This window comes from Brienomyrus brachyistius, unplaced genomic scaffold (genome assembly GCF_023856365.1).
Source record: "Brienomyrus brachyistius isolate T26 unplaced genomic scaffold, BBRACH_0.4 scaffold53, whole genome shotgun sequence".
Classification (NCBI taxonomy): domain Eukaryota; kingdom Metazoa; phylum Chordata; class Actinopteri; order Osteoglossiformes; family Mormyridae; genus Brienomyrus; species Brienomyrus brachyistius.
The window spans coordinates 496,918-518,542 of NW_026042328.1; the positions used below are offsets into that span (position 1 = coordinate 496,918).

The 21,625-nt window shown below is 48.4% G+C and overlaps 1 protein-coding gene across 4 annotated transcripts in view; it reads right to left on the reverse strand.

Moving 5' to 3' along the window:
* LOC125723965 (piezo-type mechanosensitive ion channel component 2) overlaps positions 1-21,625 on the reverse strand; it is a 111,406-nt gene that overhangs the window by 79,503 nt on the left and 10,278 nt on the right. For all 4 annotated transcript variants that reach the window (XM_049000756.1, XM_049000758.1, XM_049000757.1 and 1 more), the window contains exon 2: positions 11,852-11,947. In XM_049000756.1, the coding sequence (XP_048856713.1) occupies positions 11,852-11,947 (96 nt within the window). The remainder of the gene's footprint in view (positions 1-11,851; positions 11,948-21,625) is intronic.

A 21,625-nucleotide genomic window follows, 5' to 3' on the forward strand; every position in this document is an offset into this window, starting at 1 on the left:
GAAATGTTTCTTGTTCTGTGAGTTTGGATGAAGTTAAATATGTGCAGTAATACGCAGAGTTCCTAAAAATGCTTAGAATTAAATGGCTAATAAAACAGGCTTTTGATACTATTGATGACTTCTCCCTCAATCTGGGGCCCGTTCTCTATCACACGAACCACCTCAGGGACAAATATTACAGCCCATTGTACCGTGGCAGTGAGCCTCTCCTCAGTTATAACTGGCTACTGCTGCACGGGTCTGCTTCCAAGCCCACTGCTTGCTTTTCCTTTTACCAAGGAGGACAGACATTGGACTGCGGGTGAGTCCTTTCATAACCCGACTGCTGCAGGATACAAACATTCCTCATTAGAACCTCTCTGATCTCTCGCCATGTTCCTTACTGGCATGTCCATCAAAGGAAAGCCATCCTTCAGTCCTGCCATTGCTGAGAAGTCCACTGCCTCTCCCTGCATCATTTGATTACATACTGATGTAATCAAATGATGCAGAAGATGGTGGCACAGGAGGTAGTGCTTTCGTTCGGCAACTGGAGGGTTGCAGGTTCGAGCCCTGGTTCCTCCTGACCCCATCAAAGTGTCCTTGAGCAAGGCACTGAACCCCAAATTGCTCCCGGTGAGCAGGTTGGCGCCTTGCATGGCAGCCTCCGCCACTGGTGTATGAATGTGATGTGTGAATGGGTGAATGTGAGGCATAAAATGTAAAGCGCTTTGAGTACTCGTAGGAGTAGAAAAGCGCTATATAAATGCAGTCCATTTACCATTTGATTACTCCTGTACATTAGAACTTTCATCTATCAGGACTGAGAAAAAACATCCAGGCTTTTAAAAGGCCATGAGCCATTGCACAGCCTGTCGTCTGGCAAGAGAATATAACAGGCACCCCCTTAGTGTGCGTTTATGTGTTGGAAACCCATACAGACCCAAAGCGGTGTGATACTGAAAGACCTCAGCCGCTACTGGGCGCAGCACAGCAAGGGCTTGATTTAAGCTGCCTATTAATTATAAGAGCATCTGTCAGGCAACCAGTATGTGTTAATTATTACCCAGAATCCTCCACCCAAAGCAAAAAGCAGGATGTTATATAATCTTCCTACTTTTAACTGATGGGCACAAATACATCAAAAAATATCTTGCTGCAAATTACAAATACTTGCTTATCACAAATGTCACAAGATACAATACAAAATATTGCTGTGAGAAAATGTATTTGAAATACAAACAATCTGCAATTTGAAAATACAAAAATACGTAAAAATACGTATCCTGTGCAAAATAGTAACAGTGCACGACGAATACGTGAAGTTACAGTCCTAGTAATATGTAATATTTACAAAATATACAGCTTGCCCAACTTTACAACGTTAAATAGAATAATATTTTTGTAACGTGTTATATTGTTAACTGTGAAATAAAATTTTGCTTTTTTTAGCATTAGTAACGTAATGAGAAGTCCACGGGCTGGGGCTGGGGGGATACCGCCGCTCCGGAATACCGAACCGCGATACAAACGTCCATGATCTCCTAAGGCGATTTTGCTCTACGTTTCAGACCCGTTACGCCCTTAATTTATAGCCAGTGTTTCCCACGTAATCAGTGTCGACGGTTGACTTGGGAAGCAAGGCTGTGCCGAACATGAGCAAACTCGAAGAAGCTGGTTTTTTTCTTTTTAGATAAATGCTCAAAAAAAAAAAAAAACATAACCGGCGGCTGTTATGGATATATTCCACGTCAAGTTCACCAGTCGCTTCTCCCTTTGATTCAGGCTTAGTGGCTATAAAAACTCCTACGTCTAGCTGATACAAATTAATTTTGTCCATAGGAAGAAAAGATTTATCGCTATTAAAGTTGTCTATATATAGCAAACTACAAGATGCCACTGCCTAAGCATGCCTGTAGAAATGAACCAGAATGCCACTAGCACGCCAGCAAGTAATTCACAAGTTCGCGAGCAAGACACTGCCGTTTGCTAACTGCTCTATTTCACTGTCCTATAATGACATTCAGTGAGCAGTATGTGACAGTTTATCTTCTTACTACACACTTTACCTTAAGGCAATATGAACTGAGCAGCAAAGCAGCTTATTTCCTAACATTTTCGGTTACGAGGAAACGAAGATTCACGACGAACAAAGCTGGACCCTGCAGCGTGGGTCACGTGATATAGTTGAGTCTGAGACGGCGATAGGCTGCATTTAAAAGCCCGTAAGCCTGGTGATGAAGGTACTGAAAATAACAGAAAATAAACAAACTTTTTATGATTTTAAGCATCTCTTATACATAAAATACAGTCTCCCAAAGTATTTTTATAGATTACATCTGATTTTATTCCGTCCAACAAAATACAATTTATAATATACTCAAAAGTAAGTAATTACGTATTTTAAATATCTTTAATTGAAATACTGGCCATCTCTGCTTTTAACAGAATCGGCTGGTAGAGATTTGTTTTTTATTGGGCACCCACAGGTATTTTGACTAATCGGTTTGTTGTCATGAAAACAGGCTGCATCCATGGCTCGTCTGTCCAGAAATATGTTCAAACTGCAATGCTTGGTGTCTACCAGGAGGTGGGGTGCCCTGGGCACAGCTTGGCCGTCGTGCTAATACTCCACTGCAGCGTAATTGAGAGCTGTACTGTTACTGGTGTGGCGTTTACTGTAGAGCGGGTATAATTTAATACAGCCACACAGAGACAGCATGCTTGTTGCAGACAGCAGGTCTAGGACCACTGGCCTCAGGCTACGGCACCAAGCCTTCCACTAGCAGGTTTGTTCCTGCCTTCATTAGCGTACCAATGAGGCAAATATCCTGTGCTGCTGGGGGAATTAAAAACGCACAATAATGCAGATGAGCTTCCATACTTTCAGCATAGCTCCTGGGGCAGTAACACCCCGAAGTACAGACCCTATAAAATATGAGAACAGCTATATTCATGGGTCAATCACCCACACCCCACTGGATCCTGGGGTGGTCACAGCCCTCAAATGCAGACCCTATAAAATATGAGAACAGCTATATTCATGGGTCAATCATCCACACCCCACTGGATCCTGGGGTGGTCACAGCCCTCAAATGCAGACCCTATAAAATATGAGAACAGCTATATTCATGGGTCAATCCCCTACACCCCACTGGATCCTGGGGTGGTCACAGCCCTCAAATGCAGACCCTATAAAATATGAGAACAGCTATATTCATGGGTCAATCACCCACACCCCACTGGATCCTGGGGTGGTCACAGCCCTCAAATGCAGACCCTATAAAATATGAGAACAGCTATATTCAAGGGTCAATCCCCTACACCCCACTGGATCCTGGGGTGGTCACAGCCCCCAAGTGCAGACCCTATAAAATATGAGAACAGCTATATTCATGGGTCAATCACCCACACCCCACTGGATCCTGGGGTGGTCACAGCCCTCAAATGCAGACCCTATAAAATATGAGAACAGCTATATTCAAGGGTCAATCCCCTACACCCCACTGGATCCTGGGGTGGTCACAGCCCCCAAGTGCAGACCCTATAAAATATGAGAACAGCTATATTCAAGGGTCAATCACCCACACCCACTGGATCCTGGGGTGGTCACAGCCCCCAAGTGCAGACCCTATAAAATATCTGTACAGCTATATTTTATGTTTATTTACACATTACTTCATATTCTGAAGAGTATATTCAAGTGAACTATATAAAATATGAACAACAGGTCCATTCATCTGGATTCGGCCGTGACTGTAACACAGCCTCGTCTTAAACCTCCACCGGCTCGAACCCTCCCAAATCCTTTGCCATGAAGAAGGAGTAACTGTTTCTCAGCTGAATCCAACCCAGATGAGTTCACTGCTTCCTCTTGTTGTATTAGCATGTAACGTCACCATTCGCTTTTAATCAAAGTCTTCATTCTGGGGTAAACAGCTTCTGCTTTTTCACAGCATAGTTCTGAGTGGGGGAATCAAGCCTCTGGCTGCGGTCACGTCGTGAGCGGAGTGCCTCCGTTGTGAGGATCCATTCAGCCGGAAACGTGCCACTTCACCTTTTGCACTGCAGCCTAAGTATGTACCCCCTTCACCTTCCTCTCATTCATTGCAGCACCTCACAAGGGCATATTCATGCACATTGGCTGCTGTGGCACTCAGCAGGTTTGACCCTTAACTCCAACTGCTCCAGGGACTGGCTGACCCTACGTTCCGGGCGAGGAGGTCCATCCTGCACTCATGATCAGTGAGGGATGGAGGGCCAGGAGGTCCATCCTGCGCTCCTCATCAGTCAGAGCTACAGTGCCAGGAGGTCCATTGGGCGCTCCTCACCAGTCAGGGCTGCAGGGCTAGGAGGACCATCCTGTGCTCCTCATCAGTCAGGGCTGCAGGGCCAGGAGGTCCATTCTGCGCTCCTCATCAGTCAGGGCTGCAGGGCTAGGAGGACCATCCTGTGCCCCTCATCAGTCAGGGCTGCAGGGCTAGGAGGACCATCCTGTGCCCCTCATCAGTCAGGGCTGCAGGGCCAGGAGGTCCATCCTGCACCACTCATCAGTCAGGGCTGCAGGGCCAGGAGGTCCATCCTGCACTCCTCATCAGTCAGGGCTACAAAGCCAGGAGGTCCATCCTGCACCCCTCATCAGTCAGGGCTACAGAGCCAGGAGGTCCATCCTGTGTTCCTTACCAGTCAGGGCTACAGAGCCAGGAGATCCATCCTGCGCTCCTCATCAGCCAGGGATGCAGGGACAGGAGGTCCATCCTGTGCTCCTCATCAGTCAGGGCTGCAGGGCTAGGAGGACCATCCTGTGCTCCTCATCAGTCAGGGCTGCAGGGCCAGGAGGTCCATCCTGTGCTCCTCATCAGTCAGGGCTACAGAGTCAGGAGGTCCATCCTGTGCTCCTTACCAGTCAGGGCTACAGAGCCAGGAGATCCATCCTGCGCTCCTCATCAGCCAGGGATGCAGGGACAGGAGGTCCATCCTGTGCTCCTCATCAGTCAGGGCTGCAGGGCTAGGAGGACCATCCTGTGCTCCTCATCAGTCAGGGCTGCAGGGCCAGGAGGTCCATCCTGTGCTCCTCATCAGTCAGGGCTACAGAGTCAGGAGGTCCATCCTGTGCTCCTTACCAGTCAGGGCTACAGAGCCAGGAGGTCCATCCTGCGCTCCTCATCAGTCAGGGCTACAGAGCCAGGAGGTCCATCCTGTACTCCTCATCAGTCAGGGCTACAGAGCCAGGAGGTCCATCCTGTGCTCCTTACCTGTCAGGGATGCAGGGACAGGAGGTCCATTGGGCGCTCCTCACCAGTCAGGGCTACAGAGCCAGGAGACCCATCCTGCGCTCCTCATCAGCCAGGGATGCAGGGACAGGAGTCCATCCTGTGCTCCTCATTAGTCAGGGCTACAGAGCCAGGAGGTCCATCCTGTGCTCCTTACCAGTCAGGGATGCAGGGACAGGAGGTCCATTGGGCGCTCCTCACCAGTCAGGGCTGCAGGGCCAGGAGGTCCATCCTGTGCTCCTCATCAGCCAGGGATGCAGGGACAGGAGGTCCATTGGGTGCTCCTCACCAGTCAGGGCTGCAGGGCCAAGAGGTCCATCCTGCGCTCCTCATCAGCCAGGGATGCAGGGACAGGAGGTCCTTCTTATGCTCAGTCAGGGCTGCCTATTGGAGCTCATTGCATATAAAAATTGGCCACACAGGTCACGGTCAGACCCACGACACTGGGCCTGTAGGGAGCAGCCATCTTCCTAGCAGAGTGTAGCCCACTGTGCTGCCCTTCGTCATTCCTCCAGTTGAATCTACAGGACCAAGCACCTGGTCCTGGCAGATACATATTGACGCAGAGCTCATTTAAAATCAGGCTTCTGTTTCCCACTGCCACTATGCCTTCCAGGACCTGTTCACACCTTCAGGCCCTTCTAATGAGCTCTGAAAGGAAATGGACCAAGCAGGCCAGCCAAGGACCAGAAGAGCAAAGAGGCATTCACTTTTATGAAACCTGGCCCTACTTCTTGAGGAAGCAATGCTGCCTCTAGTGGTCTCTTTGGGTTTCGTCCAATAGAGGAGTTCTGTTTTAAGCAGGTTTCTGATTTCCATTCACAAGACCATAGTTCCATGAAAGACTTTTAACCAAAGTGTCACATCCATCTGCTGTAATACTGTCTCCAATCTGTATGTTCTTTTTTAACTAGCATTTTTGTAACACTTAAAGCCCTCAGAGCACTAATGATACTATATCATTAGTATAATAACCTTATGCATTTTGCAACAGGTGTTTATGGGCAGGTATTACCACTTATGCCATGTGTTATAATGTATTATGTATGCAGGATGTATTACGAATGCACTTCACTGTTTTATGAGCCATCAATGACTTACGCTCTGTATATGTTATCTGGTGTTATGGCCTGAGCGTTTGAATGGAAGCTGCAGGGAAAGCACAAGGAAGGTCATTTCCCCCTCCTGATCTCACAATGTGGCACCTTAGTGGTACAGTCTTCCACGCAGCCTTATCAGTGACGAGCTGCTTGGAATCCATTACCAATTCATGAGTGCTATTTGATGACTGCCTCAGTAAGCTTGGTTTATGTTGATGCTGTAAAAGGCTGAGATGCTGCGACAGCGGACAGAGCGTGACACCTTTGTCTGCTCCCCTGTAATGTGGAGGGCCAGTCCAGGGGGCCCTTTCTGCACTGGCTGCACTGATGTTGAAGAAACACGATTTGTACACATATATTTGTATAAAATTATGACTAGTGTGACCTGTGTGACTAAAAGACAGTATAGGTACTGGAATGTTTTTCTTCACTGACCCAATCCTGCTCTCCATAGCTTGGGGGTCACAGAACAGGGTCAGGCAACATGTGCTACCCCTTAGGGAGGGGAGGTGTTAAAGGCCTTCCTCAAGAGCCCAAGGACATGTGACTGTTTTGGTGAGGGCAGGGTTTGAACCAGCAACCTTAGAATCACAGACACAGAGACCCACTCAGCCACTTACCACCCCCTAGTATAATAGGATGGAGCTGTGGTCAGCGTGGGGCTGTGGTCAGCGTGGGGCTGTGGTCCATGTGGGGCTGTGGTCAGCGTGGGGCTGTGGTCCGTGTGGGGCTGTGGTCCATCTGGGGCTGTGGTCAGCGTGGGGCTGTGGTCCATCTGGGGCTGTGGTCCGTGTGGGGCTGTGGTCCGTGTGGGGCTGTGGTCCGTGTGGGGCTGTGGTCCGTGTGGGGCTGTGGTTCATCTGGGGCTGTGGTCAGCGTGGGGCTGTGGTCCGTGTGGGGCTGTGGTCCGTGTGGGGCTGTGGTCCATCTGGGGCTGTGGTCAGCGTGGGGCTGTGGTCCGTGTGGGGCTGTGGTCCATCTGGGGCTGTGGTCAGCGTGGGGCTGTGGTCCGTGTGGGGCTGTGGTCAGCGTGGGGCTGTGGTCCGTATGGGGCTGTGGTTCATCTGGGGCTGTGGTCAGCGTGGGGCTGTGGTCCGTGTGGGGCTGTGGTCCACGTGGGACTGTGGTCCGTGTGGGGCTGTGGTCCGTGTAGGGCTGTGGTCCGTGTAGGGCTGTGGTCAGCGTAGGGCTGTGGTCAGCGTGGGGCTGTGGTCAGCGTGGGGCTGTGGTTCATCTGGGGCTGTGGTCAGCGTGGGGCTGTGGTCCGTGTGGGGCTGTGGTTCATCTGGGGCTGTGGTCAGCGTGGGGCTGTGGTCCACGTGGGGCTATGGTCCGTGTGGGGCTGTGGCCCGTGTGGGGCTATGGCCTGTGTGAGGCTGTGGTCAGCTTGGGGCTGTGGTCCGTGTGGGGCTGTGGTTCATCTGGGGCTGTGGTCAGCGTGGGGCTGTGGTCCGTGTGGGGCTGTGGTCCGTGTGGGGCTGTAGCCCGCATGGGGCTGTGGTCCGTGTGGGGCTGTGGTTCATCTGGGGCTGTGGCCCGCGTGGGGCTATGGCCTGTGTGAGGCTGTGGTCAGCGTGGGGCTGTGGTCCGTGTGGGGCTGTGGTTCATCTGGGGCTGTGGTCAGCGTGGGGCTGTGGTCCGTGTGGGGCTGTGGTCCATCTGGGGCTGTGGTCAGCGTGGGGCTGTGGTCCGTGTGGGGCTGTGGTCCATCTGGGGCTGTGGTCAGCGTGGGGCTGTGGCCCGCGTGGGGCTGTGGCCCGTGTGGGGCTGTGGTCAGCGTGGGGCTGTGGTCAGCGTGGGGCTGTGGTCCGTGTGGGGCTGTGGCCCGTGTGGGGCTGTGGTCCGTGTGGGACTGTGGCCTGTGTGAGGACATGTAACATGGTGCTCCCTGACTGTGTGTACCTCTACTGAGCTTCCTGAGAGATCTTGGAATGTACAGCCTCTCTGACAGGGACAAGTTTCCTGCAGACCATAACTCAGTAGTAAAACATTGCTTCCTCAGGCTTCTGCCCAGTCTTCCGGACATACGACTTCCGCACTTTCAGTCCTGAGTTTCGAACATGTCTGGTGTGATGCATGCATGGCGATAGTCTGAATATAGTCACTCATCTGAAAGGCTTTAAGTAACATATATGCACATCTATTTAAGTATTGATGAGAGTGTAAGTGGTCCACTTCAAAAACTGAGTGGGGGGGCATTTTAACCTTCTTCCTGCTTCCTGTCTGTGTCCTTTTCATGGGAGATGGCAGAATGCTGCCTGCTAACTGGATACCTTTATCAGGGAAAATTAATTATTCATTAAACATTGTTTGGCCACTTTAAAAACAGCAAAGGACCATCTATTTGTTTGACCAGCGCTAAGTATCATTCCATGCAAACATATGTGTCCACAAACTCACCATCAGATAACGCAAAATAACTTAAAAATAAATAAATCTGAATTTAAAACAAAACACACATCACAGATGAACCAGCCTTCCTTGGTTTTTATGAACCATGTGTGGCCACTTGTGAGATTCTGCGTTTGCTGTCAGAAAGGCTATGGTCCATCCCAGCCTTCTTAAAAGCACAGAGATACAATAACTTTCAGGTCAAACAGTTATAGGAAAACAGTTGAGGGTGGATTCTTAACAATGAGCTTTTCACAGTTTTCCTGATTTAAAAATCCAACCATGCTGCCTGTGGTATGTAGCATGTTCTGTGGTATGTAACATGCTCTGTGGTATGTAACATGTCCTGTGGTATGTAGCATGTTCTGTGGTATGTAACATGTTCTGTGGCATGTAGCATGTTCTGTGGTATGTAACATGTTCTGTGGTATGTAGCATGTTCTGGGCAGGGTAGATATGTGGCCTTATCCCTGTCAGCACAGTGTAGTCCCTTTTACAGTGCAGCTCAAACAAAATGCAGCTCTCAGGAAACCCAAACATACAAGGCACAAGGCCCTTTGCTTACCAGTGATGTAAGTGTGCTGGAGCTGATATGCAGTAATGCTTAAGTTACTGTTTGCTGGGAATGTGGCTGATCAATCAGCCACTGAATGAAAGAGTCACTCAGTGACTATATTTTCCAAGCAGGCTATTTCATTTTCACATTTGCATACACACAAAATGGCAGCCCTAAGTGAATGAAGCACCTGACTAATGAGCAGAGAATGAAAAGTTGAATAAAACTGTAAATGACAGCACAAACAGCCTGCAGTTCTACGAAACGGACAGTAGGTGGATGCAGCAGTGTGACAACATCGCTGGTGATGTGTGTTGAAATGTGTGGACTGGCCATCGAGAAATTCAGGAATGCCAACATGTCAGGCCTCACATCAGCGTGGCAGGCCCCACGTCAGAGTGTCAGGCCCCGTGTCAGTGTGTCAGGCCTCACATCAGCGTGGCAGGCCCCACGTCAGAGTGTCAGGCCTCACATCAGTGTGTCAGGCCCCACGTCAAAGTATCAGGCCCCGTGTCAGAGTGTCAGGCCCCACGTCAGAGGGTCAGGCCCCGTGTCAGTGTGTCAGGCCCCACGTCAGTGTGTCAGGCCCCGTGTCAGAGTGTCAGGCCCCATGTCAGAGTGTCAGGCCCCGTGTCAGGCCTCACATCAGTGTGTCAGGCCTCACGTCAGTGTGTCAGGCCCCGCGTCAGAGTGTCAGGCCCCGCATCAGTGTGTCAGGCCTCACGTAAGTGTGTCAGGCCCCATGTCAGGCCCCGTGTCAGTGTGTCAGGCCCCACGTCAGAGGGTCAGGCCCCGTGTTAGTGTGTCAGGCCCCACATCAGCATGGCATGCCCCACGTCAGCGTGGCAGGCCCCACGTCAAAGTGTCAGGCCCCGCGTCACAGTGTCAGGCCCCGCATCAATGTGTCAGGCCTCACGTCAGTGTGTCAGGCCCCGTGTCAGAGTGTCAGGCCCCATGTCAGAGTGTCAGGCCCCGTGTCAGGCCTCACATCAGTGTGTCAGGCCTCACGTCAGTGTGTCAGGCCCCGCGTCAGAGTGTCAGGCCCCGCATCAGTGTGTCAGGCCTCACGTCAGTGTGTCAGGCCCCGTGTCAGAGTGTCAGGTCCCGTGTCAGAGTGTCAGGCCTCGTGTCAGCGTATCAGGCCTCACATCAGTGTGGCAGGCCCCGTGTCAGAGTGTCAGGCCCCACGTCAGTGTGTCAGGCCCCGTGTCAGCGTGTCAGGCCCCGTGTCAGAGTGTCAGGCCCCGTGTCAGAGTGTCAGGCCCCGTGTCAGAGTGTCAGGCCTCACATCAGTGTGGCAGGCCCCGTGTCAGTGTGTCAGGCCCCGTGTCAGCGTGTCAGGCCCCGTGTCAGAGTGTCAGGCCCCGTGTCAGAGTGTCAGGCCTCACATCAGCGTGGCAGGCCCCGTGTCAGAGTGTCAGGCCCCACGTCAGTGTGTCAGGCCCCGTGTCAGCGTGTCAGGCCCCGTGTCAGAGTGGCAGGCCCCGTGTCAGTGTGTCAGGCCCCGTGTCAGAGTGTCAGGCCCCGTGTCAGCGTGTCAGGCCCCGTGTCAGAGTGGCAGGCCCCGTGTCAGAGTGGCAGGCCCCGTGTCAGAGTGTCAGGCCTCACATCAGCGTGGCAGGCCCCGTGTCAGAGTGTCAGGCCCCACGTCAGAGTGTCAGGCCTCACATCAGCGTGGCAGGCCCCGTGTCAGAGTGTCAGGCCCCGTGTCAGTGTGTCAGGCCCCGTGTCAGAGTGGCAGGCCCCGTGTCAGAGTGTCAGGCCTCATTTTAGCATGTCAGGCCCCACGTCAGCATGTCAGGCCCCACATAAGCATGTCAGGCCTCATTTTAGCATGTCAGGCCTCACATCAGCATGTCAGGCTCCACATAACCATGTCAGGCCTCATTTTAGCATGTCAGGCCTCACGTCAGCATGTCAGGCCCCACATAAGCATGTCAGGCCTCATTTTAGCATGTCAGGCCCCATGTCAGCTTGTCAGGCCCCACATAAGCATGTCAGGCCTCATTTTAGCATGTCAGGCCTCACGTCAGCGTGTCAAGCTCCATGTCAGCATGTCAGGCCCCACATAAGCATGTCAGGCCCCACGTCAGCGTTTCAAGCACCATGTCAGCATGTCAGGCCCCACATAAGCATGTCAGGCCCCACGTCAGCGTTTCAAGCTCCATGGCAGCATGTCAGGCCCCACATAAGCATGTCAGGCCTCATTTTTGCATGTCAGGCCCCATGTCAGCATGTCAGGCCCCACATAAGCATGTCAGGCCTCATTTTAGCATGTCAGGCCCCATGTCAGCATGTCAGGCCCCACATAAGCATGTCAGGCCTCATTTTAGCATGTCAGGCCCCACGTCAGCGTGTCAATCTCCATGTCAGCATGCCTGGTAACATGTTAACATGTTAGGACCCCCGTTAGTGTTTCAGATTCCATGTCAGCTTGCAGCAGTACCTCTGCACGCTGGAATAGTGTGTGTGTGTTAATGAGTCCACATACAGCAGTTGGAAGCCCGATCCAAGAAGAGCCAGCAGAGGCCAGGGAGGAGCTGCCTTCTTACCCTGCATCGTTGTTTTCGTCGGGTCCGCAAAAAGAGGAATCAGCAAGAGGTAGATGAGGTACACCAGGGACAGGCCATTGTACCGGAACATGCAGGCTGAAAAGAGAGATGCAGCCATTGTCATGGAGAGGAAGGAGAGGGCACTCATGTCGTCGGTGAGCAGGAACAGCGGACAGAAATTGCAGCTCTTCTGTTTATTTGGGGGGGGGGGTATAGATACATATTGACTAGATATGCACTGATTAGATACACCCTGACTAGACACACTGACTAGTGCAAGTCAGCCCTAGCCCTAACCCTAACCCTATCAGGTCTGAGTAATAACGTTACATGTGAAGAACATCACCACTATCTTTTAATCTCTCACTCGGCAGTGAAGTTCAGCAGGAGAGCCGCCTCTCCTTCCTGCTTCCTCACGAACGTCCTTCAGCTGGATCCAAACCTCACACGGGCCCCGATCCCGTGACAAAACACAGAAGTACAGAAACAAACATCCTGCTGTCTGATAACTAAATCCAGCGCCTGTGAGATCGCGTTCAGATATGGCTGAGAGGTACTGCCTCACACGGGCAGAATGCAGGAAGTTCATGGCAGGGTATGAACCCCGTGAATGTGACAGAGGTGTCAGCTTTGCTTACGTTTGTCTAAGATGACACATTCGCATGATGTCCTTACCCAGAGCAGAACCTATTTAGTTCATCAATTTGGTAGATTAAGATCTTACTTAGAAACAAATCCTGTCCCATGAGATCTAACAGGTGACAGTGCTGACCTGGATCACCCACTTGGGGGCTCTAACAGATGGATATTTATGCTCAGAATGATAAAGCACCACCCCACCCCCAAATGGGGTGCTTTATTGGACTGGCTCGTCTCCTCCAGCCGCCCTCGAAAGCTCCACTCTGCCCTCATCCACAGAGGTACAGGTTGGACACTATTATTTTAACAGCACTGAAGGACTCTCTGGAGCTGAAAGGATGAAGCAGAATCAATGATGTACTTGGAATGGGACTTAGGGCTGTAATTATGACCTGTGCACTTTAATTACGACAGTTAGTGAAATTTTTGCTGGTGTGTAAGTAGCAACTACTGGAGGTTTCTAATCATCTAACGATCAATGCTCCTCAGGGAGCGGGTAGGGGTCACATTCAGAGTCCAAGGTTTCCCAGGGGAGTACAGTGGAGAAGCTCCGAGCAGACCCAGCCGTCCGCTGGCCACTGACCCTCTGAGCACCATCACTGTCACACTGCTCTTCACACTGGTTCTCTGCTCTCACTGCTGCAGTTACCCGTGAATATGAACTGCAATAAGATTCTTAATCTGTTACATAAAAGCATCCCATTACCACACAACATGGTGCCGCTGAAAACACATGTGTAATAGAGTAAAAGTGATGTGCTACTCATTCCCTTTGAATGTAAGCCACAGGCAAATGTAAATCCACTGGGAAGAAGTGAAGAGAAAAGTGACAGATGATTCTTCAGGTGGATTAAGGCCATCATGGTATCTCTGCTCCAACTGGGGTCACCAAACCGACACGGTTAGAGGGTCATGTGGGGTGGTGGGGGGGCTGAGCTCATTTCCCTGAAGTATTAAAAACATCCCCATAAAAGGTACCTGTCATGCCCGGCTCGTCCGCTCCTCCTGTGTACCACGCCCCCTGCTTACCCACGTGTGTTTCCCGGATTGTACCCAGCTGTGTCCATTTGCTTTCAATCAGTCTTGTGCATTTAAGTCCTGGTCTCCCCAGTTTTCCTTGTCTGTCATTGATGTTTGTTCGCGTGAGATCCCCGTTGTTGTCATTAAATCCCTGGTTTACCCCGACTTCTGCCTGTCCGCCTGCTTCCTGCCCGTTCGCCTCGCACGATCGCCGCTCTGCCCGCGATCGCTGCCGACTCTCCCGTGACAGTACCAAGTACCCCTCTTAAAATGCCCCCTTTAAAGGTACTGAGTGTTAACTTAGCACCCCCCTTAAAATGCCCCCTTTAAAGGTACTGAGTGTTAACTTAGCATCCAACTTAAAATGCCCCCTTTAAAGGTACTGAGTGTTAACTTAGCATCCAACTTAAAATGCCCCCTTTAAAGGTACTGAGTGTTAACTTAGCATCCAACTTAAAATGCCCCCTTTAAAGGTACTGGGTGTTAACTTAGCATCCAACTTAAAATGCCCCCTTTAAAGGTACTGGGTGTTAACTTAGCATCCAACTTAAAATGCCCCCTTTAAAGGTACTGAGTGTTAACTTAGCATCCAACTTAAAATGCCCCCTTTAAAGGTACTGGGTGTTAACTTAGCATCCAACTTAAAATGCCCCCTTTAAAGGTACTGGGTGTTAACTTAGCATCCAACTTAAAATGCCCCCTTTAAAGGTACTGAGTGTTAACTTAGCATCCAACTTAAAATGCCCCCTTTAAAGGTACTGGGTGTTAACTTAGCATCCAACTTAAAATGCCCCCTTTAAAGGTACTGAGTGTTAACTTAGCATCCAACTTAAAATGCCCCCTTTAAAGGTACTGGGTGTTAACTTAGCATCCAACTTAAAATGCCCCCTTTAAAGGTACTGGGTGTTAACTTAGCATCCAACTTAAAATGCTCCCTTTAAAGGTACTGAGTGTTAACTTAGCATCCAACTTAAAATGCCCCCTTTAAAGGTACTGAGTGTTAACTTAGCACCCCCCTTAAAATGCCCCCTTTAAAGGTACTGAGTGTTAACTTAGCATCCAACTTAAAATGCCCCCTTTAAAGGTACTGGGTGTTAACTTAGCATCCAACTTAAAATGCCCCCTTTAAAGGTACTGGGTGTTAACTTAGCATCCAACTTAAAATGCCCCCTTTAAAGGTACTGAGTGTTAACTTAGCATCCAACTTAAAATGCCCCCTTTAAAGGTACTGGGTGTTAACTTAGCATCCAACTTAAAATGCCCCCTTTAAAGGTACTGAGTGTTAACTTAGCATCCAACTTAAAATGCCCCCTTTAAAGGTACTGAGTGTTAACTTAGCATCCAACTTAAAATGCCCCCTTTAAAGGTACTGGGTGTTAACTTAGCATCCAACTTAAAATGCCCCCTTTAAAGGTACTGGGTGTTAACTTAGCATCCAACTTAAAATGCCCCCTTTAAAGGTACTGAGTGTTAACTTAGCATCCAACTTAAAATGCCCCCTTTAAAGGTACTGAGTGTTAACTTAGCATCCAACTTAAAATGCCCCCTTTAAAGGTACTGAGTGTTAACTTAGCACCCCCCTTAAAATGCCCCCTTTAAAGGTACTGAGTGTTAACTTAGCATCCAACTTAAAATGCCCCCTTTAAAGGTACTGGGTGTTAACTTAGCATCCAACTTAAAATGCCCCCTTTAAAGGTACTGGGTGTTAACTTAGCATCCAACTTAAAATGCCCCCTTTAAAGGTACAGAGTGTTAACTTAGCATCCAACTTAAAATGCCCCCTTTAAAGGTACTGGGTGTTAACTTAGCATCCAACTTAAAATGCCCCCTTTAAAGGTACTGAGTGTTAACTTAGCATCCAACTTAAAATGCCCCCTTTAAAGGTACTGGGTGTTAACTTAGCATCCAACTTAAAATGCCCCCTTTAAAGGTACTGGGTGTTAACTTAGCATCCAACTTAAAATGCCCCCTTTAAAGGTACTGAGTGTTAACTTAGCATCCAACTTAAAATGCCCCCTTTAAAGGTACTGAGTGTTAACTTAGCATCCAACTTAAAATGCCCCCTTTAAAGGTACTGAGTGTTAACTTAGCACCCCCCTTAAAATGCCCCCTTTAAAGGTACTGAGTGTTAACTTAGCATCCAACTTAAAATGCCCCCTTTAAAGGTACTGGGTGTTAACTTAGCATCCAACTTAAAATATACCTTATATATATAAGGCACTAAATACCAACTTAGGACCCCCTAAAAATGCCTCCTTTAAAAAGTACTGAATGCCAACTTTGCACCTCCCCGACCCCCCCCCCCCCCCCCCATTAATTAATCATTGGTGTAGTGCCTGCAGATCTGCAGTGTGGCTGCATTAATGAAGAGAAGAGCAGCATAAATGAGGTAGATCACAGAAATCGCAAACATTCGTTTTATTGGAGAATTATGGGAAACTATGTACACTGGGTCTGGGAGACAGTAAGTAAACCAAAAAATGGCATCTAGCAAACAGCCCCCCCAACCTCCCACAAAAGCGCACAAACACAGGGACATAACAGACGCTGCCACAAGAACCATAATCCCAACATTGCTGTCAAGCCTGGGCAAGCATCTGGTGACCTCAACACAGTGACAGATGTGATTTGGGTTCAACATTTGCCTCCAACTTTCCCGGAGATCCAAATCAATGAAGCCGTTCATGAGTATCCAAACCATTGGGACTGTCTCCCTGAGCACCTCTTCCAAATGGCTGGGAAAACTGCCGAGACACTTATAAATACATGGATGTGCTGATGCTGAAATATGGAGCTTAGGGTGCAGAAAGGAGGGAGCATCGGCCAGAAAGATGGGCCATTACCTTGGGCAAACTGTGAAAGTGCCTGATCGCGCTGGTCTACCTGCGAACCAAAGTCTACATCCATAGTGAGACATGCAGAATGCTGAAGGTGGTTATTGCTGCTCGAGAGAAGAGCTGCTCTTCCTGTAGGCTCGCTGTGCACAACTTCTACTCTTAAGAATCAAGGTACTTCCCTGATTTCCTCATGGAGGAAAATGGTGGCAATCATAAATAGACCTTTTTCAAATAAACATTCCACTTCCCTGCAGATAACTGAGAGCACAAGAGAGTGGCTCTGTATCTTTCCAAACTGAGGATGATAATTTAAGGCTGTCTTCTGGCACGGGCTGCCGGTACATGTCAGGAATGCTTCAGCTTCAGCCGAGACATCTACAGGGATATTTTCTTAAAAACAAAAGACCTGTAAACAATCCTCTGCTGAAGGAAATCAAACACTTTAAAAGTTAAATATATCTGCAGAAAATAACAAAGACTGTAAAATATTAGCTACTGTAAATACCACAACCGGGAATCTACTGGTGAAGATAGTGAAATAATCTTTGTTCATATCGATGCATATTGAGTGCAAGGTCATCGTTTATTTTTTCATTGAAAAATATTTGCAGGTCAGGAGCGGGTTTCTTCTCAAACAAAGGAAGCCGAGGGGTGCTGGACTGGGCTAATGAGCCAATGACATCGCAAGAACCTCCACCACCTTTCAGGGACAGGAAGCATTTTGCGGTGAAGCCCCAGCGAAACATCTGGAAAGTGTTATGAATGGTGGCACGGTGCCCAATAAGCCCCATCTAACATTTACCATCCAAATAACATTTTTTAGCAAATTCACATGACCATCTCATTTAGAGGAAAAAGGGCAAAATTACTGATAAACTGTGAAATAAAAACAAAAAGTGTTTGGTTACTAAAAACAAAGGGGGTGAAGTGCATGACTTAACAGCTTAAGCATTTCCCATAAAAGTCACCTGAATCGTAAAAACACAGAACAACAGCTATTATATGAAGCAGTTAAGGACGTCCTGGGGTGTGTGTGTTATCCCGGAACGAGGCGGCACCTGACACGGCAGAGGGCACTTCCTGCAATCTCACACACACACACACAGAGTGACAGTCCACCTCACTCACGCTTAGTTTTATAACCAGTCAGCCTATTGGCTGGTCCTCAGAACCAATACAAAGCATTTATTTGCCTGTGACATCACAATGGGTGGGATCTTATTAAATGAAAACATGACCAATACACCTAAGCATGAGGCACCAAATCTCATTGCATCTATCTACACCCATGGAGCCATCTGAGTGTGTGGCACATCCCAGGGCATCTATCTACACCCATGAAGACACCTGGGTGGGTGGTACAGCCCGGGGCATCTATCTACACCCATGAAGCCACCTGGGTGGGTGGTACAGCCAGGGGCATCTATCTACACCCATGAAGCCACCTGGGTGGGTGGTACAGCCAGGGGCATCTATCTACACCCATGAAGCCACCTGGGTGGGTGGTACAGCCAGGGGCATCTATCTACACCCATGAAGACACCTGGGTGGGTGGTACAGCCAGGGGCATCTATCTACACCCATGAAGCCACCTGGGTGGGTGGTACAGCCAGGGGCATCTATCTACACCCATGAAGCCACCTGGGTGGGTGGTACAGCCAGGGGCATCTATCTACACCCATGAAGCCACCTGGGTGGGTGGTACAGCCAGGGGCATCCATCTACACCCATGAAGCCACCTGGGTGGGTGGTACAGCCAGGGGCATCTATCTACACCCATGAAGCCACCTGGGTGGGTGGTACAGCCAGGGGCATCTATCTACACCCATGAAGCCACCTGGGTGGGTGGTACAGCCAGGGGCATCTATCTACACCCATGAAGCCACCTGGGTGGGTGGTACAGCCAGGGGCATCTATCTACACCCATGAAGCCACCTGGGTGGGTGGTACAGCCAGGGGCATCTATCTACACCCATGAAGCCACCTGGGTGGGTGGTACAGCCAGGGGCATCTATCAACACCCATGGAGCGACCTGGCAACATGAAACAGCCCAGTGTATCTTTCTACACCCATGCAGCGACGGGGCCACATGGCACAGCCCAGTGTATCTTTCTACACCCATGCAGCGACGGGGCCACATGGCACAGCCCAGTGTATCTTTCTACACCCATGCAGCGACCTGGCCGCATGACACAGCCCAGTGTATCTTTCTTCACCCATGAATGAAGCTTTTGTTCAACCAGAGGGAAGCACGTTCAGCTCCGGGGGCATTCAGTTCTGAGAGAGCGCCTCACAGGAAGGCCCCCCACTCACACTCACCCGGCTTCTGGAAATCAGTCAAGTGTTTGGCCAAGTCAGTGTTCGGTTTCTGTGTGCTGAAAATGGGTAAAACACAAAAATGACAGCCAAAAATGCTGATAGTCAGAAATCTAAAACCATTAAAAACCAATGCTAAAATGTAGACATAGATCGGCGAGAGGTGCCTAAAGAATACATGACAGAACATAACAGGCCAGCAGGAATCCTCAAACACACACACAAACACACAGACTCATGCACACACAGTACCAGGTCCTGACACAGGTAACCTAATCTATTATTGTTCTGTGGCCTGTTTACACACGAACAGGCCAGTTTTAACTTGCTGGCAGGTCCGTCTTTAGCTACCCGGGCCACCCCCCCACCCCCCTTCCTGACACAGGCCTGACCGTTAACCCTTACATGGTAAGAGACCCTGTGATTTTCTCATACAAATTTACCAGGTTAGACAAACTAACAGCTCCACAGAAGGACAAGAAATCATCAGAAAGGAGTGCGCAGATAACAGAGGTATTGGAATGTACACACTTAGGTAATAAACTAATAAGAAAAATAATCTAGCAAATTTATACACATTTTCTTCCATTTTTATCTTTTATTTTTAAAAAAGTTTTTCTCTTTTATAATGATTAACAATTGTCTTGTTAATTGGTGCAAACTGCAAAGGCCAGTACAGCGCCATTAGAACCGGGACCACCTGGCTTTTTCCCACAAGCCATCACTGCACTGAACTTACTACTTATTATGTCTGTTATACAAGTATCTATTGCAGAATGCCGTTTTTATGCAAACGTAACGTCCGTATATGTCTGCACTTTAGAAGTGGCCAGTGCAATTTCCTTGTACATGTAGCATGTGTGTTCCAGTATAATGACAACGAAGGCTTTCTATTCTATTCCATTCCATTCTATTAAGTACTTTGAGCTACATCTAAGTTAAAGGTGCTCTACAAATAAATAATAATACTGTATGAGAAGTACTCTACAAATAAAGGCTATTATTATTATTATTAATAATAATAATAATAATAAAACACCAATAATAATAATGACAATAACCAGAAGATATATTTCCAAAAACAATAAGAATTACTTAATAATGGGCATGGAAGTAGGGAAGGATCGTATGCATACTCTCAGGAACATAAATGACAAATTATACACCGAATAGGCCCACAAGAAGCTATGTCATAAAAATGTTTATTCCTTTGATTAAAACACTTCCTTCCAGTAAGGCACATCTTGGAGTTATGTAACTGTTTTTATCAATGGCTTGATATTTGTTTCCTGTAGCTAAAAAATCATAATCAAAATCTCATTTTTATAATTAGGTCTTGGCATTTTAATTTTGGAGATAGCTCTAATAAGGATATTTTAAGCTCGTTACAACTTTTAAGACTTTGACTCTTTTCTAGTAACGAGTGACTACTTTTAAGAGGGGAATTATTTTATGGTTACGTCTTCACATAAACTTAGGTAGGCTGTAATATTTACATACTTTCACCTCTAATTAACCACACATTTAATGTCAGCCAAACAATTCTGAAACGTAAGTACTGCTAATATCAGATACTTAAAGACTTTCACTTAAGTGATATTTTAATGGGTGACTTTTAGCCGTTTTCCTAGTATTGTATAATAAATTCAGGTAGCCAATTACTGCGGCCTCCAGGTTAACCAGATTGGCCTCATAGGAGAGCCTTGCAGCAGTCAGTACATAATTTTAGCGGGACGATTTATGATTTTAATTAAATAAAAACACAGAACATGTCGTCAAGGTTAACGTTTTCAGAGAGTATAATGTTTCATTTCCTTTTAACTGTATTATTTTCTTTCTCCCTCTTCTCCCCAGCTAACCGCGCTCATTATCCCGACTCCGCGCGTCTGTCAGTGCCCAGCGCCGCTGTTTGCCGCCGGCGTCAGCTTGCGCCTCCGATCCGCTGCGACTGTTTAGTCTGCTTGGCGTCACCTGTTTGCTCTGTAGCAGCGGTAACTGTATTAAAAACACACAGAGAAACACAATAACTGGAGCAGTGACGAGGAAGCCGGAAAGGAGTCGTGCAAAAAAGACGCCATTGTTCCGCAGATCAACGCCGCCGCAGCTGCTGAAGGTAGCGCGGTGTGTTTTAAAAGCCCACAATAAAGCGCTTGCAAGTGTTCACACAGCGCCTATTCTTTGGCATTTCAGCTCTCATAAATAACACAGGCACTGCCCAGAGCGATGGGCGCCGCAGATCCAGGTGTAGATGCGCCTGGGCGAAAGCACGGCGCGAAAAGCACCGGGGAGTCCGCCGGTCTGTCCGATGTGGCCGCTCTTTTAGCGCCGCTGGGGGCGCCGTGCCTCTCCTGCCAGTCAAAGAAAGGTCTGTACTTTGCTTTAACTTGCCTTCAGCAGTCAAGCAAAATGGAGATACTTTCCCACACTTTTTAAAGCTGTTCTAACATGAAATTTTACTGTTGATAAGCGCAGAACCTGTTTAAGAGATGTAGTAAAAAGTCGATAGTAGTTCCCAGGCTCACACCGGCTAAAATGTAGCTACCCTACATTTTAGTATTTTAATTATACACTTAATTGAACATATAATAGTCAGATTTGATTAGTTTAAATTAACTTTACTGTTGTTAAGACATAAACTAATACTATGCTAAAAGTGGTGAACTATTTAAGGAACACCTTTGCTGTAACAATCAGTCTCACAACTGACATTTATGATTTTAGAAAGCATATAAAACATGAAACTCCAGAGGAGGTGTGCTGCATAAGCCACCCAGCACATTCACAGCTTCATGTGGAAAGACTTCAACTGGATCAGGTCCACAGAACTATTCCCAGACAAACCAGGATTGGGTAATGCCATCATTCGGCTAAAGTCTAGACAGAATGAAATAGCGGGTCACACGACATTGTAAAGTAAATGGACAGACTTGGTCCTGACTCTGCATAACAGGCCAGCCCAGA